This window comes from Oryzias latipes, chromosome 14, assembly GCF_053564925.1.
Source record: "Oryzias latipes strain Hd-rR chromosome 14, Olatipes_Hd-rR_3.1".
In the NCBI taxonomy this organism is placed as follows: Eukaryota; Metazoa; Chordata; class Actinopteri; order Beloniformes; family Adrianichthyidae; genus Oryzias; species Oryzias latipes.
Window position 1 is genome coordinate 12,936,795 of NC_136250.1, and position 21,860 is coordinate 12,958,654.

The following is a 21,860-nucleotide window of genomic DNA, read 5'->3' on the forward strand; positions in this document are numbered from 1 at the left end:
GCTTTCCTGAAGTGTTTCAAAGTTCCGCCTTAAACTGTATAATGTTCTCTTCTAATTAAAGTAATCCTTTAACTGCTAAAGCCTTTTCAGTCTTTCCACTCTTCTTTTCCCAGAAACAAACACACTCCGATCTTATAGTGGAGTAATTATCAGAACGAAGCATTTCGATTGGTTTCACTGCTGCCTCCACTAATGACTGTGACTGTCTTTGCCGCCACAGACGACAAAACCTTCTCTTTGTCAACCCGCCTGAACTGTTGTGTTGTATTTTTTTTCATTTGTTGTGATATAAAGTTAGTTGTTAGGGCTTGAAGTAAAGACAGTTTTTAAAGGATGTGCTATAGTTTAAGTCAGATGCTGTGATTCACTCCTAAATCTTGCCAAACAGTTAAATTAGGCTTTCTCCGTTTTTAAAACCTGACTTAATTTAGACCGATAAAGTTTTTCATCTTTGTGGTGAATATATTTACCCTCCAAGTAGTTTACCTTATCACTGTGAAATAAACAGAGTTGCAACAACTCCTCTGTTAAACCAATGGTTACATTTAAATAGTTTTAGGATTGACTTGTCTCTGTTATTTCTGTGTTACGTAACAAGTTTTTCCTTAATACTTTAACTGAAAAGAACACCATTATCTCTACTTCTTGTGATGGTCAAAGTTGGTTGTAGCCATTGACTGTATATAAGAACTGGACAGAATGAGTGTGACATCACCCTTAAAAAATGACTTGGCTCCAACCAAATAAAGTCAATTCAGTCGCCATTTTTCTGGGATAAGCACGCCACCGTGTTGGAACAAGCCAACATCAGTAAGCAGTTTGGGTCCCAGTCAGTCCAAGTCAACATTTCTATGGCAAAGCCTAAGTAAACGCGCAATTCGGGGTTCAGCTTTCAAAGCTCGCGCATTCATGCGTAGCTGTGCACATTTTTCAAAACTGTTTTTGGGATCTACATACAGAATGCCCGGCCATTGAACAGGTGTTCAAAGTTAAACCAAATTGAACTTTGAACTTGGGTTTCAGATTTGGTAGTGATGGATTGATGTCCCCCAGTTTTAATTCACGGAAGTGCCAACTGTTTGAAAGTGATCACTGAGGAGAAATTAATCGTTTGCGCCTGAAATTATATGACATCAAGTGTATCACATATCGGAATAGAGCTGTGAAAGGAATAGTTTGGAGCAAGATTGACGAGATTTGCCCCACTTCAACATGTCATAACCAAGCGTCTTCCAAGCTTAAGTGACAGATGCCCTTCCCTGTTCATCCAGTGTGAACACCGGGGGCTACACGTGCGTTTGAGAATGGACGGTTTGTATGCTATGTACACGCGTTACATGTCCGGTGTGAAGTTAGCTTTAGAGTTTACCTACAGAAGGAGAGTTACAGGTGTGACTAATGGTTGGTGTGAAAGAAGCCTCACAAGCCTCACACTCAGTCAATGTCAGGCAAACAAGTGCAAATGTGTCCACTTTATAAATCTACCTGTGAAGAAACTGGATTCTCTAGAAAGGACTGTATTAAATTTTAGTTCGTAACCCCGTCAGTTTCTTACACACAGAAATAATGAATAATGACTCAGAGACAGTAACTTAGCTTTTGTGGAGGTTTTACTTCGCACAAACACGAAGGGGACAGACATGAACATGGTACATTCAAAGTCCGAACCAACGAGCTCAGGGATGGGCTTTGGTATAAAAACCCTGCATTTGCATATTCAGAAGATCGTCCGATGGGCCTCGTGTGAAAATAACGCCCACAGGTTACTGCTGGAGGGAAGCTCCAAGGCTAAAGTGAAGATAAGTCTGAGGCCTGCTCAGCAGAAAACATGCACAGAAAAGAGGGAGTATGGGAAGAAACTGTTAGAACAATAGTTTGGCTGTGCTTTCTTCAAATGTAATATAATTTTGAGATGACAATACATGCTCAGTGAATTAAGTTTAAACCATTAGTGTAATAAAAGTTAAAGGCAGTTTCTAACTATTCTTCACATACCCCCCTGTTTGTCATATTAAAATTATACATGGATAGTCAGCAGAACTCCTGTCATCATCAACCATACACCATTTCACGAAGATTTTCAGTATAGGCAGCATATCGGCTCTGCATCGAAAACAAAAATGTAGAGGTACATGTAAATACAAAAGAAAACATAAAATCAACGTGAATAAATGAGCATATCAGAGGTGGTAGGTGATACATGAGTGTTGATGCGAAAACCTCCAGGGCTAAACTTATACCGTCTGTGTGAAACATTCAGTGAGCAGTCAGGGAGGGCAAAACTCATCAACGGCTCTGTGCCCCTCAGCAGCCATCACTAGGGATACACATGCATCACCAGTCCAGACCTCGGCACAAAATTATTAATTAAAGTTACATAGAACAAGAAACATAATAAGAAATAAAGAAAATAAACAAATTGAAATCGAACAAAAGAAAAACAATAAAATAAATCTGTAAAGACCAGTTTCAACCACGAGCGGATGCGAATTAGGTTAAGTGTTGGCATAATGCTGATAGAGTTGGCCTGACAGCGATAATTCATTTGACACATGGAATCCAACAGGTGACGAAAAGAAAAAAAGAAAAACAACACACAGAGGACCGGAGTGACTAGTTTTATCAGTACACTCCACCAGAAGTAAACCAATAAAGTGGGGACCCAGACCAGTAGGCGTCAGTCATCTGAGAAGAAATTTGTGATTTAAGGGCCTTGACCTCGCTGATGATGTGAATGAGATCTCCAGAAGAAGAGGGAATAAAAGTACAAGATGAAACCACGAGGAACAGCTGGACCCATGTTAGCTGGTTCGAAGCTCACTGTAGCTGGAAGAGAGCAGCGCTAGAGGAAACACACCAGGGAGCTCCCCTCGCCATGAGTGGTGTCACACTGGGGCGGCTTCGTAGTTGGACTTCAACCAGGGATGTGTCTCAAAATGTCAGTCTCATAGGCTCTCAGCAATTTACAGTGGCTTACGTGAATCCAGAAGGGTCGTACAGCAATTCGTACTGCAGTTGGCATGGTGAGGAGAACCTTGAAGGGTCCTGTCCACCTGGGTGTGACCAATCAGTCCGTTAAATGGTCTTCAGGGTAAAGCAGGTCACCGACAGAGGCCTTCTGGTCAGGATGCAGAGTCTGTGGGGAGGAGAGAGCTGGAGGCAGACTCAATGCGTTCCTTTGTTCTCACAGCTTTCTTCAAACAATCATGTAAATCATCAATGATGTCAGTAGAGCCAGGCATGAGAGTAGAAAAAAAATCAGGAAAAAAATAAAATAAATAAAAATTAAAAAAAAAAATAATAATAATTGTGAAAAAACACATTGAAACTGAAACAGACAAGAACTGCGTCTCATTTCAACAGCACCATGAGCGTTAGGTCGTAAATAAATAAATCATACACGGACACAGTAAAACGGTAAAAACAGGCACGTTGACTAATGGGAAAGTTTGAACGGAAGGGAGTAGAGCACACTGCATGTGATTCTGGAGAATTCGCACAAGAGAATCACAGGTGACATTGTTTCAACTATCAGCCGCACAAGCAGCTGCAGCTTACAGCGAGTGAGTAAAGGTGGGGGGCTGATCAGATAAGGTGGTGAGGTCCAGGGAGAGAAATAATTTTTGCTAGAAACAGAAACTAAATGTCCCAAAAAATTTAACCTGTGCTTGGGCCAGCTGGAGTTTAGTTTTACCGCACTTATTGCCCTGAGAGTTGAAACTTAGAAAGATTAGCAGACATGTCCATTAAAAATAATGTAAGGCGAGTTAGTGAACCAGAGACCCTCAGGAATGCTTTTAAGGGGTCAATCCTGATTTACAAGCAGAAATGCAGGGACCTGATTAGTGGGGTCAGAAGGCTGCAATCAAACTTTTTATGAGCAGGGGAGAGTGAACTAAAAAAAAGGGAAGGCTGCACCAGCCATCCGAGTCTGATCATGTTTATACAAGAGGGAGGTCTGTCCTGCACAAACTGATCCACATCTGCTTTGTAAGAAATGATACTTTCTATTGCTTTTTCTGAACATCTACCCTAGTCCATGTCCTAAACACCAAAATACACAGTAAAACACGTCCTATCATTATTCGGAGAGCAGAGAAAGCTGTTACACCTGCTTACAACGGAGAAATCACCCCTCCTTTCTGCGAGTTCTCATCAGCCTGTCTGCAGGCTCGGGCACGCGCACTCTGATCTGAGAAGCTGCTCCCCCTCCTTCTACTCTGTCCTGCACTCTGAGGCTGCTTAACTTTCTATGAAATCCATAATCTTTAACCCATTTATCCAAATACTTGATTAATGTCTGATCCTTACTTTCCACATACTTCCAAACTTTATGAAAAGTTTTCTGGACCTGATCAATGTGCTTTCTTACTATCTTTGTTAGATTTTACGAATGAGTCCCACCCATCTTTTTGAGGTTTTTGATCGACGATCAGCCACAAACGCTCTCAGGAAATCATCGACCACGTCAAGCTTCTACAAAGCTAGTCTTTGCGGACGTGGCTGTCCTGAGAACCAGCTTCTCATTTTCAATCACAAACCAGAGTTCCCACCCAAGTAACCCGTTTTATGGATTCTCCAGCACTGAATCTAATCAGCAGAAAAAGCTTGGAGAATCAGAAAAGAAAACCTAATTATTTGTCAACTGAGTCGCTATTTCGTTTTAGAACGAGGCATTAATCAAAGCGAGCACACACCACAGAAGCCGTCGCAGAAAGCACAGTCAGACACAGACAGAGACATAAAAAAACGTTACACACACATGAATTCCCCGGAGCTCCGTTTATTCCCAAATGCCGTGCACGACGCGCCTTAACCGAATCTGTCCCTAAGCCGTCCACACAGCCGACAGCACGTTTCAACCGATTCTGTCCCTACGTCGGGACACACAGCTTCCGACGGTTTTCAACCTAATCTATCCCTACGTCGGGGACACACAGCTTCCGACGGGTTTCAACCTAATCTATCCCTACGTCGGGGACACACAGCTTCCGACGGGTTTCAACCTAATCTATCCCTACGTCGGGGACACACAGCTTCCGACGGGTTTCAACCTAATCTATCCCTACGTCGGGGACACACAGCTTCCGACGGGTTTCAACCGAATCTATCCCTACGTCGGGGACACACAGCTTCCGACGGGTTTCAACCGAATCTATCCCTACGTCGGGGACACACAGCTTCCGACGGGTTTCAACCTAATCTATCCCTACGTCGGGGACACACAGCTTCCGACGGGTTTCAACCGAATCTATCCCTACGTCGGGGACACACAGCTTCCGACGGGTTTCAACCGAATCTATCCCTACGTCGGGGACACACAGCTTCCGACGGGTTTCAACCTAATCTATCCCTACGTCGGGGACACACAGCTTCCGACGGGTTTCAACCTAATCTATCCCTACGTCGGGGACACACAGCTTCCGACGGGTTTCAACCTAATCTATCCCTACGTCGGGGACACACAGCTTCCGACGGGTTTCTCTTACGCTACACAAGGAGGACACATGCACCCGCAGCAGGCTGACTGCAGGCGCTCCTGTGGTCAGCGTGCACGCGCAGCACTGTGACTGCACACGGCTCTCTCTGTTCTTCCCCAAGAGATGAGGCACCCACACACAAGACACAGACACAGTCAACATAAAACCCTAACAAGTAAAGAGAGGACAGACTTTCTGTGTGGCGTACTCACTTCAAGCAATGAACGTCGCTATTTGATGAGGGTCCGACGTCACCGGGGGCACCACCGGACCCAAGGGCGAGGGCCGCCGATCCTGAAGGCGGATTGGTCAATGCTGAGGCTGTGATCTCAGACCGCTAGCGGTTTTCAGGCAACCCCCCCCAGGGGTTCCAGCGATGTCCAGGGCGCGCGCCATCCGGCTCGAAGGACCAAATGTGAAGAAACTGGATTCTCTAGAAAGGACTGTATTAAATTTTAGTTCGTAACCCCGTCAGTTTCTTACACACAGAAATAATGAATAATGACTCAGAGACAGTAACTTAGCTTTTGTGGAGGTTTTACTTCGCACAAACACGAAGGGGACAGACATGAACATGGTACATTCAAAGTCCGAACCAACGAGCTCAGGGATGGGCTTTGGTATAAAAACCCTGCATTTGCATATTCAGAAGATCGTCCGATGGGCCTCGTGTGAAAATAACGCCCACAGGTTACTGCTGGAGGGAAGCTCCAAGGCTAAAGTGAAGATAAGTCTGAGGCCTGCTCAGCAGAAAACATGCACAGAAAAGAGGGAGTATGGGAAGAAACTGTTAGAACAATAGTTTGGCTGTGCTTTCTTCAAATGTAATATAATTTTGAGATGACAATACATGCTCAGTGAATTAAGTTTAAACCATTAGTGTAATAAAAGTTAAAGGCAGTTTCTAACTATTCTTCACACTACCCCTGACTTCTCTAAAGCAAATCATGAAAATTTCCCCCCAGAGAAGAAAACTTCATGGGTAATGCAAATATCACGTTGAACGATAGCTGTCAGATCCACTTCTGCTCTCGGTAGGATTTTGGATATGGGTGGTGTTTGGCCGTCCCCAGATTCAATCCTCTCTTCCGCTGCCTCCACCTTTTGTATCCGGGCTTAAGTCCAGACAGCTCAGCCTTTAGTCAGACATTAATTTCCAGCTTCCGGATAAGCGAGGAGATAAGACCAGATCAATGATGTCCCTCCACGCGGGTCGGAACTCACATCAGTGTTATCTTGGATTTTAATTACTGGCTCATTTAAATGGGATCTGTGTTGCTGGAGCTTGTTGGGGTTTGCAGAGAACGGCTCCTTGGCTCAGACACTCTCACAAGTTGGTTCTATCGAGCCAAAGGTTTCACAGAATGTTCTCTTAAAACACTCCAGGAACATTTCCATCAACATGTTTTTGATTGTATTGCACTTTTGGTAAATTTTTTACCTCGTTGAAAAGAGAATCCCAGTTAATTTAATGATAGCACATCTTTATTTACAAAGACAATTAGCCGCTTCCTGGATTTGCATAATTTGTTTCGAACAACTTGTTCTTCAGGAAAAAAAATAAAAAGAGTGATTGACACCCACATTTCCACATAATCTTCTCTCTTGGCTACTCCACTAATGCATATCTGCCATTAATTTTCTAGCGCTTATTGGTTTTTTATGTCAAAGTCAGTCCAACGTCAAGGATGTGAATGTAGCTGCTTGGCGTGCAAAAACGAAGCGGTGTCAGCAGTAAACTGTGTGGTCATTCCCGAACAGAACAGACGCTAACATACAGTAGGCATTGGAGAACGCGGGCGGGTGTGGAGCGCTCCAAGTGTTCATCATTCTGACGGGATCAGTGTGTGTTAAGTGTGAAATGTCATCTGATGGTGGGGCAGCCATGCTGGGAATAGATGACATATTGGTGTGGGATCTGGGGGAACGGAGGAGATTATATTACCAGCAAGTCCACTGGAGCAGCCCCCGTCACCCATCCCCATGAAGTGAACAGACACCCCATGCTAAGCGCCTGTGTGTCTTTGTTGCGCGTCTGCCTGAACGGAGCAGACGGCGCAGACCAGCCCGAGTATGAGGCCATAACCCGTGTGCGACGGAATGCGATATTCTTATTTGTCAGCCCCCCTGTCCTCCGAGATTCCCCTATTGTCCCCGCTCGGTGATCATATTTCTGTCTCAGTTACACACACTAACCCAGGGAGAACTTCTCCAATATCGCCACGCTCAGGAGTTGTTTACACACCGCTGAACCAGGGAGGAGCTGTGCGGCTACCGCCCAGATGAAATGAATATTTGTTGAAAATGAGGGACGCTGGCATTACAATACGCTTTGACCTAAACTGTGGAGGTTATTGCTTCATTATAGTTAGGATGGGAAAATTTTACCATAAAAAGAAAATCATAATAACAGAACGGAAAACACTAATAGACTTAATATAAGCACCTTTCACTATTGTAAACATATTTAGCTTCATGAAACATGGGCAGAATTGAATGTGTGTATAGGATAGTATATTAGCACAACATATGAAGAATTTTTCCGATAACTGTAGTATAGGGAACATGCTAACAAGTCAACTAAGCTCTTTATATAACTTTAAACATCCTCTGTGTCACTTTTAAACAACTCTGCCAAATATGCAGCTTCTTCTTCTTTGTTGCTGTCAGAAATAAATATACGCATACTGAAAGTGCCATCTAGTGGCTGTTAGTGGGAAATAACAGACACATGAGCCTATTTATTTTTCTGAAATCATGCACGTAAGTTGCACCTGAGTAAAGGTTACAACCTCGGCCAAACGATGCAAAAACATGTACTCCAAAAAATACGGTTAGTTTTAGAATCACATGTGCGAGTCACTTAGGCTAACAGTTCTTCAGTTTGTTTCAACGCCAGCATTACTTTTTGATGCCCTCCAAAAAAACACGTCTAAGCCGCTTTGTTTCTTCTTCTGTTGTTTTTTTCCTGATTCTTCAGCTCATCCATGCCCCCGCTGGTAAAGGATGGAAATGCAGCTCTTTAACCCGGTAAAACTGAAGATCTTGCCAGCGACTCCTACATAACCCCCGCTCTCTGACGTAACTTCACTCTTTAACTGTTTAAGCAGCTAACCTAATTCCAGAAGATTCTGTCCGCGACAGAATCAATCGGTTTACGTTGATTGCATAATCTATTCACCACTGTAAAGTAAAATGTCATATTAGCACAAAGTTGCTTTTCTTAGCTATAAAATCCACTGGAATCACAATAATTGTGTAAACTACTAAAGAGTGACAATCGTAAGAACTCCAGTATAATAGTGTTAAAGTCTTTTTAAAGTTGTGCTGAACATCAGACAGGGATCACTGTCACAGAGAGTGAATAAGATCAGAATGAAGGACAGATTATGGTTTTGGAGGCGAACAACAGGATCCGAATGTCGATGACATTCCCGACATCGGTGCACACACAAAAAAAGAAAAAAAATTAGAAACCAAGACAGAAGATTTTAGGTCCAGATGCCGTGGCTCAACTTCAAGACGTCTCCTGGACAAATGAGAACCTACATACAAAAAATTAGAACCAAGGTTTTGAAATTCAAAGAAGTTTTCTAGTTAAAAGTAAAAGACCTTTTCTGCCACTTTACCCATGTTTAATACCTCGCTCTGCTCACATTTAAAAAAAAAGAGTCTGCGTTGGGATACATTTATACGGCCTGCCCCCCTCCCCCAGGGAAGAAGCAGATCAATGACCATTAAAGATGTAATTTCAAGATGGCTCCTGCAAGTCACAGTGGCATGAATAAAAGATGCTCAAGTCACACTCCCAAAAATACATATTTAACCTTTCTATCCTGTTACACACGCATCACAAAAAAAGAAAAAGAAAAGCATGCATGCCACATACATCAATACAGAAACCTAAGATTGTATTTTGGGATTCGGACAGTATCACTGTTGGTGCATAATGTATGAGTTACATTTTTGTCCAAACCACAAGTTGGTCTGAATATAGAGCGCGCCGAATGGAGTAACTGCTGCATCATCTCCTCTGTGTTTGATTAATCACAGTCATAGGCAGGTGCATCCAAGTTATGCTTAGCCTCTGGCGGTGCGGAACGGTGCCGCTTTGCCTTCAGCACAAAAGCTGGGGGTAAGTAGAGTTCAACGGCCCGGCACCTGTGCCCATTAACAGCAACATTGCAGAGGTCGGCCACCTGTCCGTGTTTAAACACCGAAGAGCGCTGAGCCCGAGTATTCATCTCATTTCAGAGCGGAAAGTTGCTTTGAATCCTAACAGTTTCACTCAGAGGGGAAGTAAGGACTAAGTTCCAGCAAGCACCGATAAAAAAAAGTCCTCAGAAAGACTGCAGTACGGTCAAATTAAGCACAAGTTCCAGTGAACGGCTGTAAATTTGCTGCAGACTTACATTATTATTTAAAGTTTTAATATACCGCCACATCAAACATTTATACATTCCTTGCATTTAAGCAAGACATAAAAAGATCTTATAACCAGTATCGAATCATTAATACTGTGTGTACATGTTTTTGTATACTTGACCACAAATGGACATCTAACAAACCTTTGCTGTCGGATTTTACCTTTTGACCAATTCTAATCAGTGATGTAAAACTAAGGTCTGAGACACACACTTTGTCCGTTTGTGTGTTTGTGTGTGTGCATGAGTGGATGTATATGTTTTATTATACTTGTGAGGACCTCAAATAGATATCTCACTACACTTTGCTGTGGAATTTTACCTCTTGACCGCCAATTACCATTTTTGTATCCAAGACCTAAAACTAAGGTCTGAGACACACACACTTTGTCCGTGTGTGTGCATGTGTACATGTTCTTATATACTTGTGAGGACCACCAATAGATATTTAACAAAACTTTGCTGTAGGATTTTACCTTTTGACTGCCGATAACCAGTTCTAAAACTAATTTCTAATACACACACACCGTGTCCATGTGTGTACATGTCTTTATCTTTTCCTATACTTGGGAGGACCACAAATAGACATCTGACAGAACTTTGTTGTAAGATTCTACCTTTTGTCAGTCTATGACCATTTGTAATTGAAGCCTAAAAACTTCAGATAATTAAAAAATGATATTTACCTTATGTGTACCAATAAAAATATATGTCATGTTTGGTCCCTTTAAGTATGTAAATACATGAACAGATACACACATATATGCACTTTTATCTAGCTACCCACATTGGGAAATTGTATTGACTTCAATCAATTTTATGAATTTAATGTTTATTTAGTCCCACCGTTTTAACTTCATGAAAAATATACATTTTACTTCTGATGAACCAGTCAAATATGCTTTAAAGGTCGACTGTGCTTATGAGGGATAGTAAATGTGAATGTGTTCGATCCCTTTAAGTAAATCTTTCTGTAAATAATCACCTCCGGGAAGCGTAGCCCCAACCCAAAGAGCCTAAACTCCAGATGATAGAGTTTAAAATGATAACAAGCAGAAAAAAATGTCTCTCTTTTAGCACAAACAAGGCCAAAGCTTTTATTCGTTGACTTTTATTTTATTACATTTTTCACGGTTTTCGATTTAAACACTGTCAATCTTTAAGTTATTTAAATCCCACTGAATGTTCTTTTCCTTTTTAGGTCGTAATTCATGTTTAGAACATTTTTGATTGTGTTTTTTTTGATTATTTTTGTTAGTCTCAAGCAGTAATTACTGCAAAATACCTTAACATTGCCTTATATAAAATGATAAATCAAGGTCCAAGCTTTGCTAAAAAGTCAAAATTAGCTCCCTTGTGTTGCTGCTCTGGTTTAAATATTGCACTGTATTGAACTATTTGCACTTATTGCACAACAGTTGTGTTATTATGCCCTAATGAGGTTACACACAACTAAACCTCCTTTAAACAGGTCTTACAGCTTTTTTTTTTTAAAACAAATGACTGATATATTAAGGTCATAACAAGAGCCACCGACTGTGGCTTTTTTATTGCAGTTTAAGACAAACTTTAATTCAATAAAGGAGGTAAACAAATCCATCAGGAAGAAGAAAAACAGACTTTAAAGGATTTTTTATGTGCAGAAGTTAAGAATATAGTCAAATTTGGGGGGGGGGGGGGGGGGGGGGGATTGAATGTTGTTGACATGTTATTTTTCATGAATAAAAAAATAATCCGTTGTGTAGCTAATTATGAAATAAGTGATGAAAGATCAATATAAGACTTTGCATGTATGTTATGGTCTTTGGAGGCTAACCTCAGGAAATACAGGATTTCATATTTACCCTACAAAGAGTGTGAGAACTCTTTGTAGGCTAATATCAGGCTCCAGTGGAATCACTCCATGTCCTTCTAGAAACCTGGTGTGTAATGTCCCCAAAAGATTTCATTTGAGTTCATATCATCGTTGCAGATCTCATCAAAAAAAACTGTTTAATAAAAAGTAGCAGGACTCTCTTTATGAAAAAAAAAGAACATTTCTAACCATCCAATAGATGACTAGAAACCCCTGGTCATCTCGGACTGCTAAAGAAATGTGTCATCTGTTCCCTCATGAACAGCTTCTCCATTAACGGAGGCTGGGAATGAAGACAGCAACCTCCACAGCTTAATTAATAACTCTTTGGGCGCTACGCTTGGGAAGCAATGTGTGACTTAATCAAAGAAGCGCACATTCCTAATTATTCATTGACCAACAATTTGATACTGTGGGAAAACTTAAGGACTTAACTGGTAAAGTGGAACATTATCTACAGTGGTTCTCCCTTCTGATTGGGGAGGAAGGATCGGCCTGTATCATTTGGGAAGTACTCTACTGGAAAACGGCTATGAACACATCAGGCGTGTTCAAGAACCTGCTTTTGGCCCGTCCAATCTGGACTTCTTGCCCGTCACACTTTATACAACACTACCAAATCTGAGTCCCTGATTGGTCAAAGTTCAGTCTAGTTTAACTCGCAACGGGCGTTTTATGGCTGCACGTTTTATGTAGAGCCAAAAAAACTGTCTTAAAAATGAGCGTAGCTACACGTGAGCGTTAGCATGAAACTCTCATTTACAGGCGTTTCATAGACTTTTAATAGGAAGTGTGTTACGGGGAGCGGATGAGGGAGTACCCAGGCGCAGAGAGGAGAGGAGGCAGAAGTTCCAGGTGGAGAAGGAATTTAATAACTTAAACTAAGGAAACCAAAAACCACTGCTAAAGCAGGCAAACCACAACTCGAAACTCGAAACACTTATCACGCAAAACTGGGGAAGAGGAGGATATGGACCAGCACAGGAGGAAGGGAAAGCCAAGACTTAAATACATACAAGGGAACAAGACACAGGTGGAAACACTCAGGACTGATGGGGAAAGGTATAACTAGAGACAACAACAAAACAGGAAATGCTACAAAATAAAAACAGGAAGTAACTCAAAACATTCATTCATTCATGCCAGAACAAAAAGGAAACAAACCACAAGGGCAAAGAAAAAGAAACCGTAACAAAGTGGCCGCTTGAACGCGTGATGTGAACGTAACAGTAAAACTGATTCACCACAAGAGACCTTCAGCTCTTATCTGTTTGCTCAACTTCTGCACTGGACAAGTTAAAAAAACAAACAAAAAAGTTCCCACACTGGAACTGCACCCAAATAAAATGACCAACTCAGACATTTATGCTAGCCATAGCTGTTGAGGAGTTAAAGTGAAGTGAAAAAGGGGACAAAGATTTGAAGGCTTTTACTCTTCTGTGCCTATGAGCCGTCAAAAGCAGGGTGAGGCAGCAAAAAAACAAAAAATGTTTGAAAATCCGTTTAGCACTTCCTTTCACCCTGCAAAATATTTGCTCCTCTTTGTCCCATTGGTTGGATGTTGCTCACTCTGCAAAACTGTCAGTCATAAAACTCTTGGGGGTGGGTTCTTAGCGTCAGGGGGTAGAAGTGGACAGACAGTGTTGGAAGACATGATGGAAACCGTTGAGTCAACAGAAGAGGACACACATTTCCATAAGGAACACGTTTGAATTTAGCGCGTTATCTCCAGAGCTGCACTGAAGCCGTCATCCGATTAGGGACCGTCTTTTTTGTAGTGCTGCATTTCTGAACACCAGTCTGGCTCATTTATGTCGGCTGAAGATCCGACTCAGAGACGGAAGATGTTCAAAGCTGCTTGTTGGAGAAACCCGGGAATAAACGACATGGAAATGCTTCCATGAGTGTGTAGTCTGGAGGATGATGGTCATTTATAATACATAACGCAGAAATAGCTTCCAAAGCTTCTCTTTTGGAGAACATTTGTTTGTTAAAAGGGATTTTTGACCTAAAAATGTCTGTTCCATTATGTAACTGAGTTTCTCAGACCCATTTGGAGTAACACATAAACATTACTCTGGAGTATTTTAGTGGCGTCCCTGCCGATAATGTGCTGTAATCATCTGAAACTCTCGTCCAAAGGTGCTAAAGAGGTGAACGCAGAAGGGAAGACGTTCAAAGTGCAGAGTTCCCTGCAGCTCCATGTGGACAGGAACGACGACGGCGTGGCGTACACCTGCAGAGTGGACCACGTGGCGTTAGCGCTGGCACCGCAGCAGGCCACCGAAGTACTGGAGGTCCAGTGTGAGTTTACACACCCAAACACAACATCTGTGAAGAGACACGGAAGAAAGTAGACAGAGGCTGTAACACTTTTAACACCTGAGCTTAAGCTCCAGGGTTGACGATCCTTGAATTATTATAACTCTTCGACCATTTACGTAACTAATGGAAGTCCAACGGATTCCGTAGCTGTGGCGATATGCAGCGTGTTACGGTAGTAAAGTACAATTTAGATGTTGCATATCTACGCTTTTCTCAGCTTCAGAATCCCTTGGAATTAGTTTAAAGCGCTGATGGGCTGCACGGTGGCGCAGTGGTTAGAGCTCTTGCCTCACAGCAAGAAGGCCCCCGGTTCAAGGGGGCCCCGGCTGGGGGACATGAAAAACACAACATCAATGGGGGACCTTTCTGTGTGGAGTTTGCATGTTCTCCCCGTGCATGCGTGGGTTTTCTCCGGGATCTCCGGCTTCCTCCCACCATCCAAAAACATGCTACATAGGTTGATTGGCAACTCTAAATTGTCCATAGGTGTGGGTGTGAGAGTGAATGGATGTGTGATTGAGGATATTCCACCCTGCGACAGACTGGCGACCAGTCCAGGGTACCCCTTGCCTACGCCCAAGTGGCCGGGATAGGCTCCGGCAACCCCGTGACCCCGAAAGGGATAAAACGGTTAAGAAAATGAATGAATGAATGAATGAATAAAGCGCTGATGAGCAACACTTAACAGTAGTAAAGTGTTTACACAATCAACGTAAACCGACTGATTCTGACGTGAAAAAAAGTGGCTTTGCGCCGATATGCAACACTTAATTGTTGTAAAAATTACGTAAATGGAATGAAGGCTTGAAGAGTTACTGAAGATTGAAAGGCTGATGAGCAACACTTTAGAGTAGTTAATATTTTACGCAATCAACGTGAACTGACTGAAAAGTGGCTTAGCGTTGATACGCAAAAAGCCACAGTTGTAAAGAATTGCGTTAATTGGGTGAATGGTTGAATAGTCCTGGAAGTTCGAAGAGCGTGTGTTACGTGTCACCAGCGACATTTCATGTTTTAAGGGGTTAACCCTTTAACGCCAGAACATTAGCTCCAGTGTTGATGTGTTACCCTTCAACAGCAATTAACGTCATTCCACCGGATTCTGAAGTGGAGAAAAGCAGCTTTGTGCCGATGTGCAGCACTTTAATGTAGTGAAGTGTTAACGCAATCAACGAAAAAGCAACTGATTCTAATGTGGAGAAACAGCTCTGTGCCGATATGCAACGCTTTACGGTAGTAAGGTAATTTAGTTGGAATTATGTTAATTGTGTAAACGGTCGAGGGCCACAGTAGTTTGAAATAGCGTGTGCTATTTGTTGCTGCCAGTGACACCTCTGATAATGAAAGGGTTCATTGGAGCCTCATGGATATTTAGTGTGAGCAAAAAATACAAATTTGTCCATCGTTCTCTTACCTGGACTCTCAACCCCCTCAGATGCCCCTCGTGTGGAGATCATTCACTCCCTTGAAGTCCCTCAAGAGGGCCAGTATTTAAAGTTGGAGTGTGTATCCAAAGGAAACCCATCGTAAGTCAACTGAAGTCTAAACTGACGACTCCATCCTCAGTTTACCATGGTTTGGTTATCGCTCATGAACTGTTCAACTCCAGGCCAGATCCAGTGATGTGGACGAAAGACGGAGTTGAACTTCCAGACCTGGACAGGATGATCGTTGACGGAAGAGAGCTCACCTTCACTTCGCTCAACAAGACGGACAATGGCACCTACCGCTGTGAAGCCAGCAACCACCTGGGCAGGAGCAGCGCTGAGTACGTGCTCTATGTCTACGGTGAGTTCAGAGGAGTGGCTGTTTGGAGGATTCATATCATTTTTTTTACCTTTGCAGCGCGTTCAAAGGGATCAAAAGGCTGATTTAAAAAAAAAACTTGTGCTACGTACACACTGGGCACGTGTGGCGCATTCGAGAACAGACTGAACGTTGGTGTTCACACTACTCACTACTTGATACCAGCGTTTGTAGTCACAGTTGAAAAAATTTCGCCTCATCGGTTTTACAGCTCTATTACGAGATATGAAAGACTTAGAATTCTGTAGGGCGGCATATAATGAACTATTGCCGCTCTACAGAAAGGATGTCCTAGAAAACGCAAATATTAATTTCTCTTTCATGATCAATTTTCAAATGCTTGGTACCTCCGTGTTTTGAAAAAGGACACTAGCCAAACATCACTACCAAAGCCAAGTCCCTGATTGCTCAAAGTTCAACTGGTTGAACTTTAGTCGAGCATTTTGTACGTACAGCCTCAAACAGACGCTTTAACACAAGAGTTTTGAATGCAAAAACCCAAAACGTGCATATACGTGTGTTTACATAGACTTTTCATGTGAACGTAGCATGAGATCCCAGAAATGTATCATCGTCATCACACTACAGCAAAAACCAACGCCTCCAAATCTGCATATTGCATCAGCCAAAGACTGATAAGAGCAATCATCTCTCCCAGGAAAGATACTGCCCTTAGGTGACACAGCTGCCACCAACGCTTATCCTTAAATAAACCTGCGCCCCAGAACCCACATACATAGCATAAAGAGGGAAACATATGAGAGAGGCAAAAATGTACTGCTGCTCTGTTAGGAATATCAGGAGAAGTAATTTTCCTAGTAACGCCAAAGGAGGTGAAGTATAAAGGAACTCACTGTCAGGGAAAACAGATCGCTCCTTCTCCCTTCCGTTCCTCCTCTCAAGTAATAATGCTTTCCTAAAAGAGGAGGGCTTAAACCTTTAATGGCCTCCTGCTTTACCAACTGTAGACTCTTGGCTCAGATGGGCACTTCAAAATAAAACCTAATTGATTCGATCAATACAATCATATTTATGTGTTCACCTTGAGGAGAGATTCAGCTGTTCTTTTAGCTGAAAAACAAACCCTTATGAAAAGCAGGTTTAAGCTGCCTTCAGGTACTGTGCTCAAACTTGGAAAACACATAAATCTTGCATGTTCTCGCTAACAAACAGTAATGAAGGCTGCAGAAAGATACTTGTTGGGAAAATGCAGTAAAAATACAATTTTCACCAGAAATCAAATAAACTGCAGCAGTTCTGATACACTAAAGGGAAAATAGCCAAGCAAACTGAACATTTTTTCATTTGAAATGATTAAACAATTCTTTATGGTATGGCGGCACATCTTTGAATGTTCCCCATTGTGTGTAATTTAAGTTATTACCAATGTATTTCATACACACACAAACGTAAATAACACAAATCTAATTGTTTTTGTCACGTCATTAAAGACCCACTCCGATGAAAATTGTGTAGTTGGTTATTTTAACATGTTATTGTAGCATTTTCTTTTAAAATGGAGGACATATATAAGTAAAATTAGTTTTAAAATTCCATTTTGGAGAATTTCTTTGTTGAAATTATTGTGAATCAGCAGCAGATGACAAAGTACCATTAAAGTAGACTATATTTGTGACATGAAATAGTCAGGATAGGATAGATCCAATATTGCTTGCTATTTTTATTGCAATAGCAATGTTAGGTGTGAGGGGCTGTAAGCTAGCAAAAGAGCTAGTAAACAGAGAGCTCTTAATAACATGGAGAGGAAGGGGGGGGGCAAGGTAGCTCCGCGCTAACAGTCTTACCCACAACTTAGAGGCATATTTCTAATGAACTATTGCCGCTCTACTGAAATTATGTCCTAGAAAAGAATATTTTTGCGATTTTGGCTAAAAAGGGCATAATGAGAATTAAAAGACCACCGAGAATAGATCAAAAGATGATCGGAGAGGGTCTTTAAACGACAAAAGATTATTCGAGAAGTTGTTAATGAAATGTAAATGACAATTGTCATGGAAATATAGCGTAATAGCCTCTAAATACATAGAATTGATATAACAGGTGACTTGATCTATAGCTTGTAGTCTTTAGTTTCAAATTAAAGTGGCAGTTGTGATCTAAGTAGAAAGAAAACTTAACATTGTTTTTGGTGACTACTAAATCACATGTTTTCTGACTCATAATGTTTACAGTTCAGTGCAAATACTGTACAGATTTTCTCTAAAAAAGTAAACATTTGAGTGAAAATCTTTCTGATCTAAGCTGACAGTAAATATTATATACTTCATATAATATAAATATTATACACTTCATATAATATTTACATCTTTCATCCTGAAATATAAATGCTGTCTATACCCTTCATCGTGACATGTAGCTTTTACAGGCAGAGTTCACGCGCAGGTAAGCAAAGAAATGAAGAAAAGAAACAGAGTGGGATGTCCTAGCTACTGTCAGAACAAATGATCCCATGATTTTGCACTTATTCACCCTCTTTATACACCATTTCCTCCATTTCACTGATTAAATCATTTCCTTTTAACTAACTAACTAGTAATTGTAGAGCTGTTTTAATTAGTGTACCTTTCACACATTCCATTATATTCCTTACAAATATTTTAAATGCCAGCTAAAGCTAACAGCGGAATTAACCACTGCACAAAATGATGGCGGGATATTAAATTGGCAAATTCTGCCTGGAAAAAAAAAAGGCTCTTGGGTGTAGGAGGGTCAAAGAGTCCTATTCAGATTCACGCCGTGTTCGCCTGAAATGGCACTGAGTCTGTTTCTCCCCTTCATTAGTGATTAGCACACCTTTTAGCCTTTTACAACTGCCTCCATAATTCTTAAAAAATACCTTTTTAATGGTTCCGCTCGAACGGGGAGACGTTTTCTCTCGCCCTCATTTCCTACAGACATGCAGTTTGCTCCCTTATGAGTCACGCTGAAATGTCATGAAGACACAGAGGACGGTTGGCTGAGAAATACTACCAAAGCCAATTAAAAGCCTTTAGCTCGCCATAAAATGCAGAATGACACAAACATTAAAGCCAATGCTGTAATGTAACCTCATTAAGTTGGTCACACATTGTTTCAGTCCTTGTTTTTCATTCTTTCCCTCTAACGTTTAACAATGAAAACACTTCCCTGCCGTAAAAGACTTCAGCGATTAAGTCTGAATTTTTCTCAAACTCAACAATTTTACTTGCGAACAGGAAGAATAGTTTAACCACGTCTACATACATCTGGCTGAGTTGAATGTTCAGTAAATTTAGATATATATGAAATAGATGAAGGTAATCTCATCTTCTTTTGTCCAAAAATTTAGCCTTAACTTATCTTTAAAAAAAAAAAGAAAATGTGTTCAGACGTCCCCACTTATTTCTCAGTGTCACAGAACTAAAAATATGTTGTACTGATTTACATTTCTTTAATTGTTAAATATATTAAATTAGGGTAAAAGGTTATTTCAAGTCCAATGAACCCTCGTTTATTGCAGGAGTTATGTTCTAAAAATAAGCATGTGATAGATGACAGCTGTGAAGCAGGATTATACACTTTTTACACGTATTATTAGACAAACATTAACATTCCATTACTTTTCTTTCCAGTTTAAACTTTGAAAATATAAATCTTTGTTGAAAAATAAGTCCAGTTTTATTAAATGTCAACAAAGATCTACTCGTGATTGAAGGTTAATGTAGATTTGGCAGTCTGATTGATCATGTGTGTGTATATATATATATATATATATATATATATATATATATATATATATATATATATATATATATATATATATATATATATATATATATATACCTTAGTAATCAGTGTGACGTTTAATGTTAGTTAGCTAGACTTGTAAGCAAGCGTTGGATAGTTACCAAAAAAAAAAAAAGTTCCGTTATTTTATGTAATTTTTAAATTAGTATGAAACAAAGTAAGAGCAAACATTATTTCTAGTGGCAACAATTTATTTTATTTTATTTTTCTAAGTGCAATGAATGACCTCCCTAATTTTTTCTAATTGTTTATGTCTGCCACCATTTGGCTACCTTTAAAGATAGTTAAAACCAAAAAAAATGTGTAGGCCAATTTTTTTTAAAACAAAGATTATATTATTCTAATCTTTGTGTATTTAGATTTAAGAAGAAATTTCATCAATTAAAATATATGTATCATTTACTTGTGATGAAACGAGCTGGAGACGGAGCTTCAATGTTGTCAAAGAAACTGAACTGTCAATAAAGTTTTTGAATTTTCAATGCTGGCAAAAAAGGCAGAATTTCTTTCTGCTGCTTACTTTACTTTAATTGAATTTAAATCGATTTGTTATTTTTGGTTCAGTTTTCACCCTTCTGTGTCAATTATTTTCTTCATTTGTTATATTTATGTTTGTCTGTGCCCTCCACCAGACGTCCCCACCACCTTGCCTCCATCCACCACTCCCCTCCTACATCCTATCCCTCCAGATTCTACTGCACAGTTAAGCACCCACGCCTCAGACCCCACAGACAGCAGAGGTACAGTAACCATCAATGTAGAGCCGCGAGCCCCCTCAGCATGCTACTCCGCCTTCACTATCTTTTTCTTTTGTGTCTCCTTATTTCTTAGCCCCTATAAATCCCTCCTCAAGTACTGAGTTCAATTTTTCTTTGTACTTAGTATCTATCTGTGCATGTTTATCATCAAAAGCATTAGCATTTATTTTACAGAACATTATTCATAGTTTTCATGCTACTTTGACAACTTTTTAAAGAAGTTTTCATTTCTTTTTCTTTGGTTTTTCAATAAAACGGGAAGTTGAAGTGACCTAGGTGAAAATAAAAGCTGTACATCACAGTTAAAAAAAGAAGACTTCAAAAATGAAGATCTAAAAAATACTAAACTGAGTGGTTTTACTTTGCTGGTTCATCTTTGAGCTGAAGCTTTCCTTCATTGGACCTCACACGCTCTCCCCGGGAGAATATGGTTTTTTTTCTTGATCTGCCAGGTTTCATCAACAATCCAAAAACTTGCATGTCAGGGTAAATGGAGATCCAAAGTCATTACCAGGAGTGGGAGCTGGCTGCAGTGGTTGTTAGTTTCGCCTATTCCATGTTGCTGTGGGCGTCCGCTCAACTTCTCCACCGGAAACTTTACTGTGAATTTGTTTGGCTAGTCCAACAGGGAGGAGACCAGAAAGTCTGATGCTATGTTCAAACTTGGCTTGGAAATGTGGCCACTTCCAATGAAAAGTCTATGTAAACGCGTGTATATGCGTGTTTCGGGCTTCTGCATTCAAAAACTCTTGGGTTCATGGGTCGCTACACAAGTTTGCTCTACATTCAAAATACATGGTCATTATATGAAAGTTAAAGCAGTTCAACTTTAACCAATCAGGGACTCGGTTTCAGGGATTTGGTAGTGATGGATGGTTAATGTCCTTTTTTAATTCACAGAAGTGCCAACTGTTTTCTTAATTTTATTTATTTTTTTCCTATCTTTTTCTGTCCAACAGCGAAGCAAACAGATGAGAGCTGAAAGCCTTCTGTATTGGACATATTTTACTTTTACAACAGGGGTTATTTGTAAATAATGTATTTGTAAATATTATTTTGTTGGACCGGACGGTAAAAGAAAAGGAGGAACAGATAGGGGGGGTTAGAGGGGTGATTATAGAAGCGAGGGTAAGATCATGAAACGGCAGACAGCAACAAGTTGCTGGAGCTTTATAATCACAACTCACAGGTTAAGATGCATAAAAAATCTAAAAGGAGGGGGGGGGGGGCTTTCCACACACACACACTCAAACGTTTCAAACACACCTGTTGGCTCCAAAAGTGTTCACTCACAAACAAGTCTACTACCACTAAGATTCACACACGCGTACTTATGCATTCAGACTAACACATGTGAAACATTTCATTCAGTCACGCAAACTCTTTGTGCAAAGGTGAGATAGCACCTGTGCTTCTGGGGTGGATG

At 40.8% G+C, this 21,860-nt stretch overlaps 1 protein-coding gene across 4 annotated transcripts in view; it reads left to right on the forward strand.

Annotated features, from left to right (window-relative positions):
• The window catches only part of cadm2a (cell adhesion molecule 2a), a 303,643-nt gene that overhangs the window by 262,854 nt on the left and 18,929 nt on the right, over nucleotides 1-21,860 (forward strand). For 3 of the 4 annotated variants that reach the window (XM_023962767.2, XM_023962768.2, XM_078931082.1), the window contains 4 exons: nucleotides 13,902-14,063; nucleotides 15,520-15,610; nucleotides 15,694-15,872; nucleotides 20,309-20,416. In XM_023962767.2, coding sequence (XP_023818535.1) covers nucleotides 13,902-14,063; nucleotides 15,520-15,610; nucleotides 15,694-15,872; nucleotides 20,309-20,416 — 540 coding nt within the window. The remainder of the gene's footprint in view (nucleotides 1-13,901; nucleotides 14,064-15,519; nucleotides 15,611-15,693; nucleotides 15,873-20,308; nucleotides 20,417-21,860) is intronic. The other variant, XM_023962769.2, reaches the window with a different exon arrangement.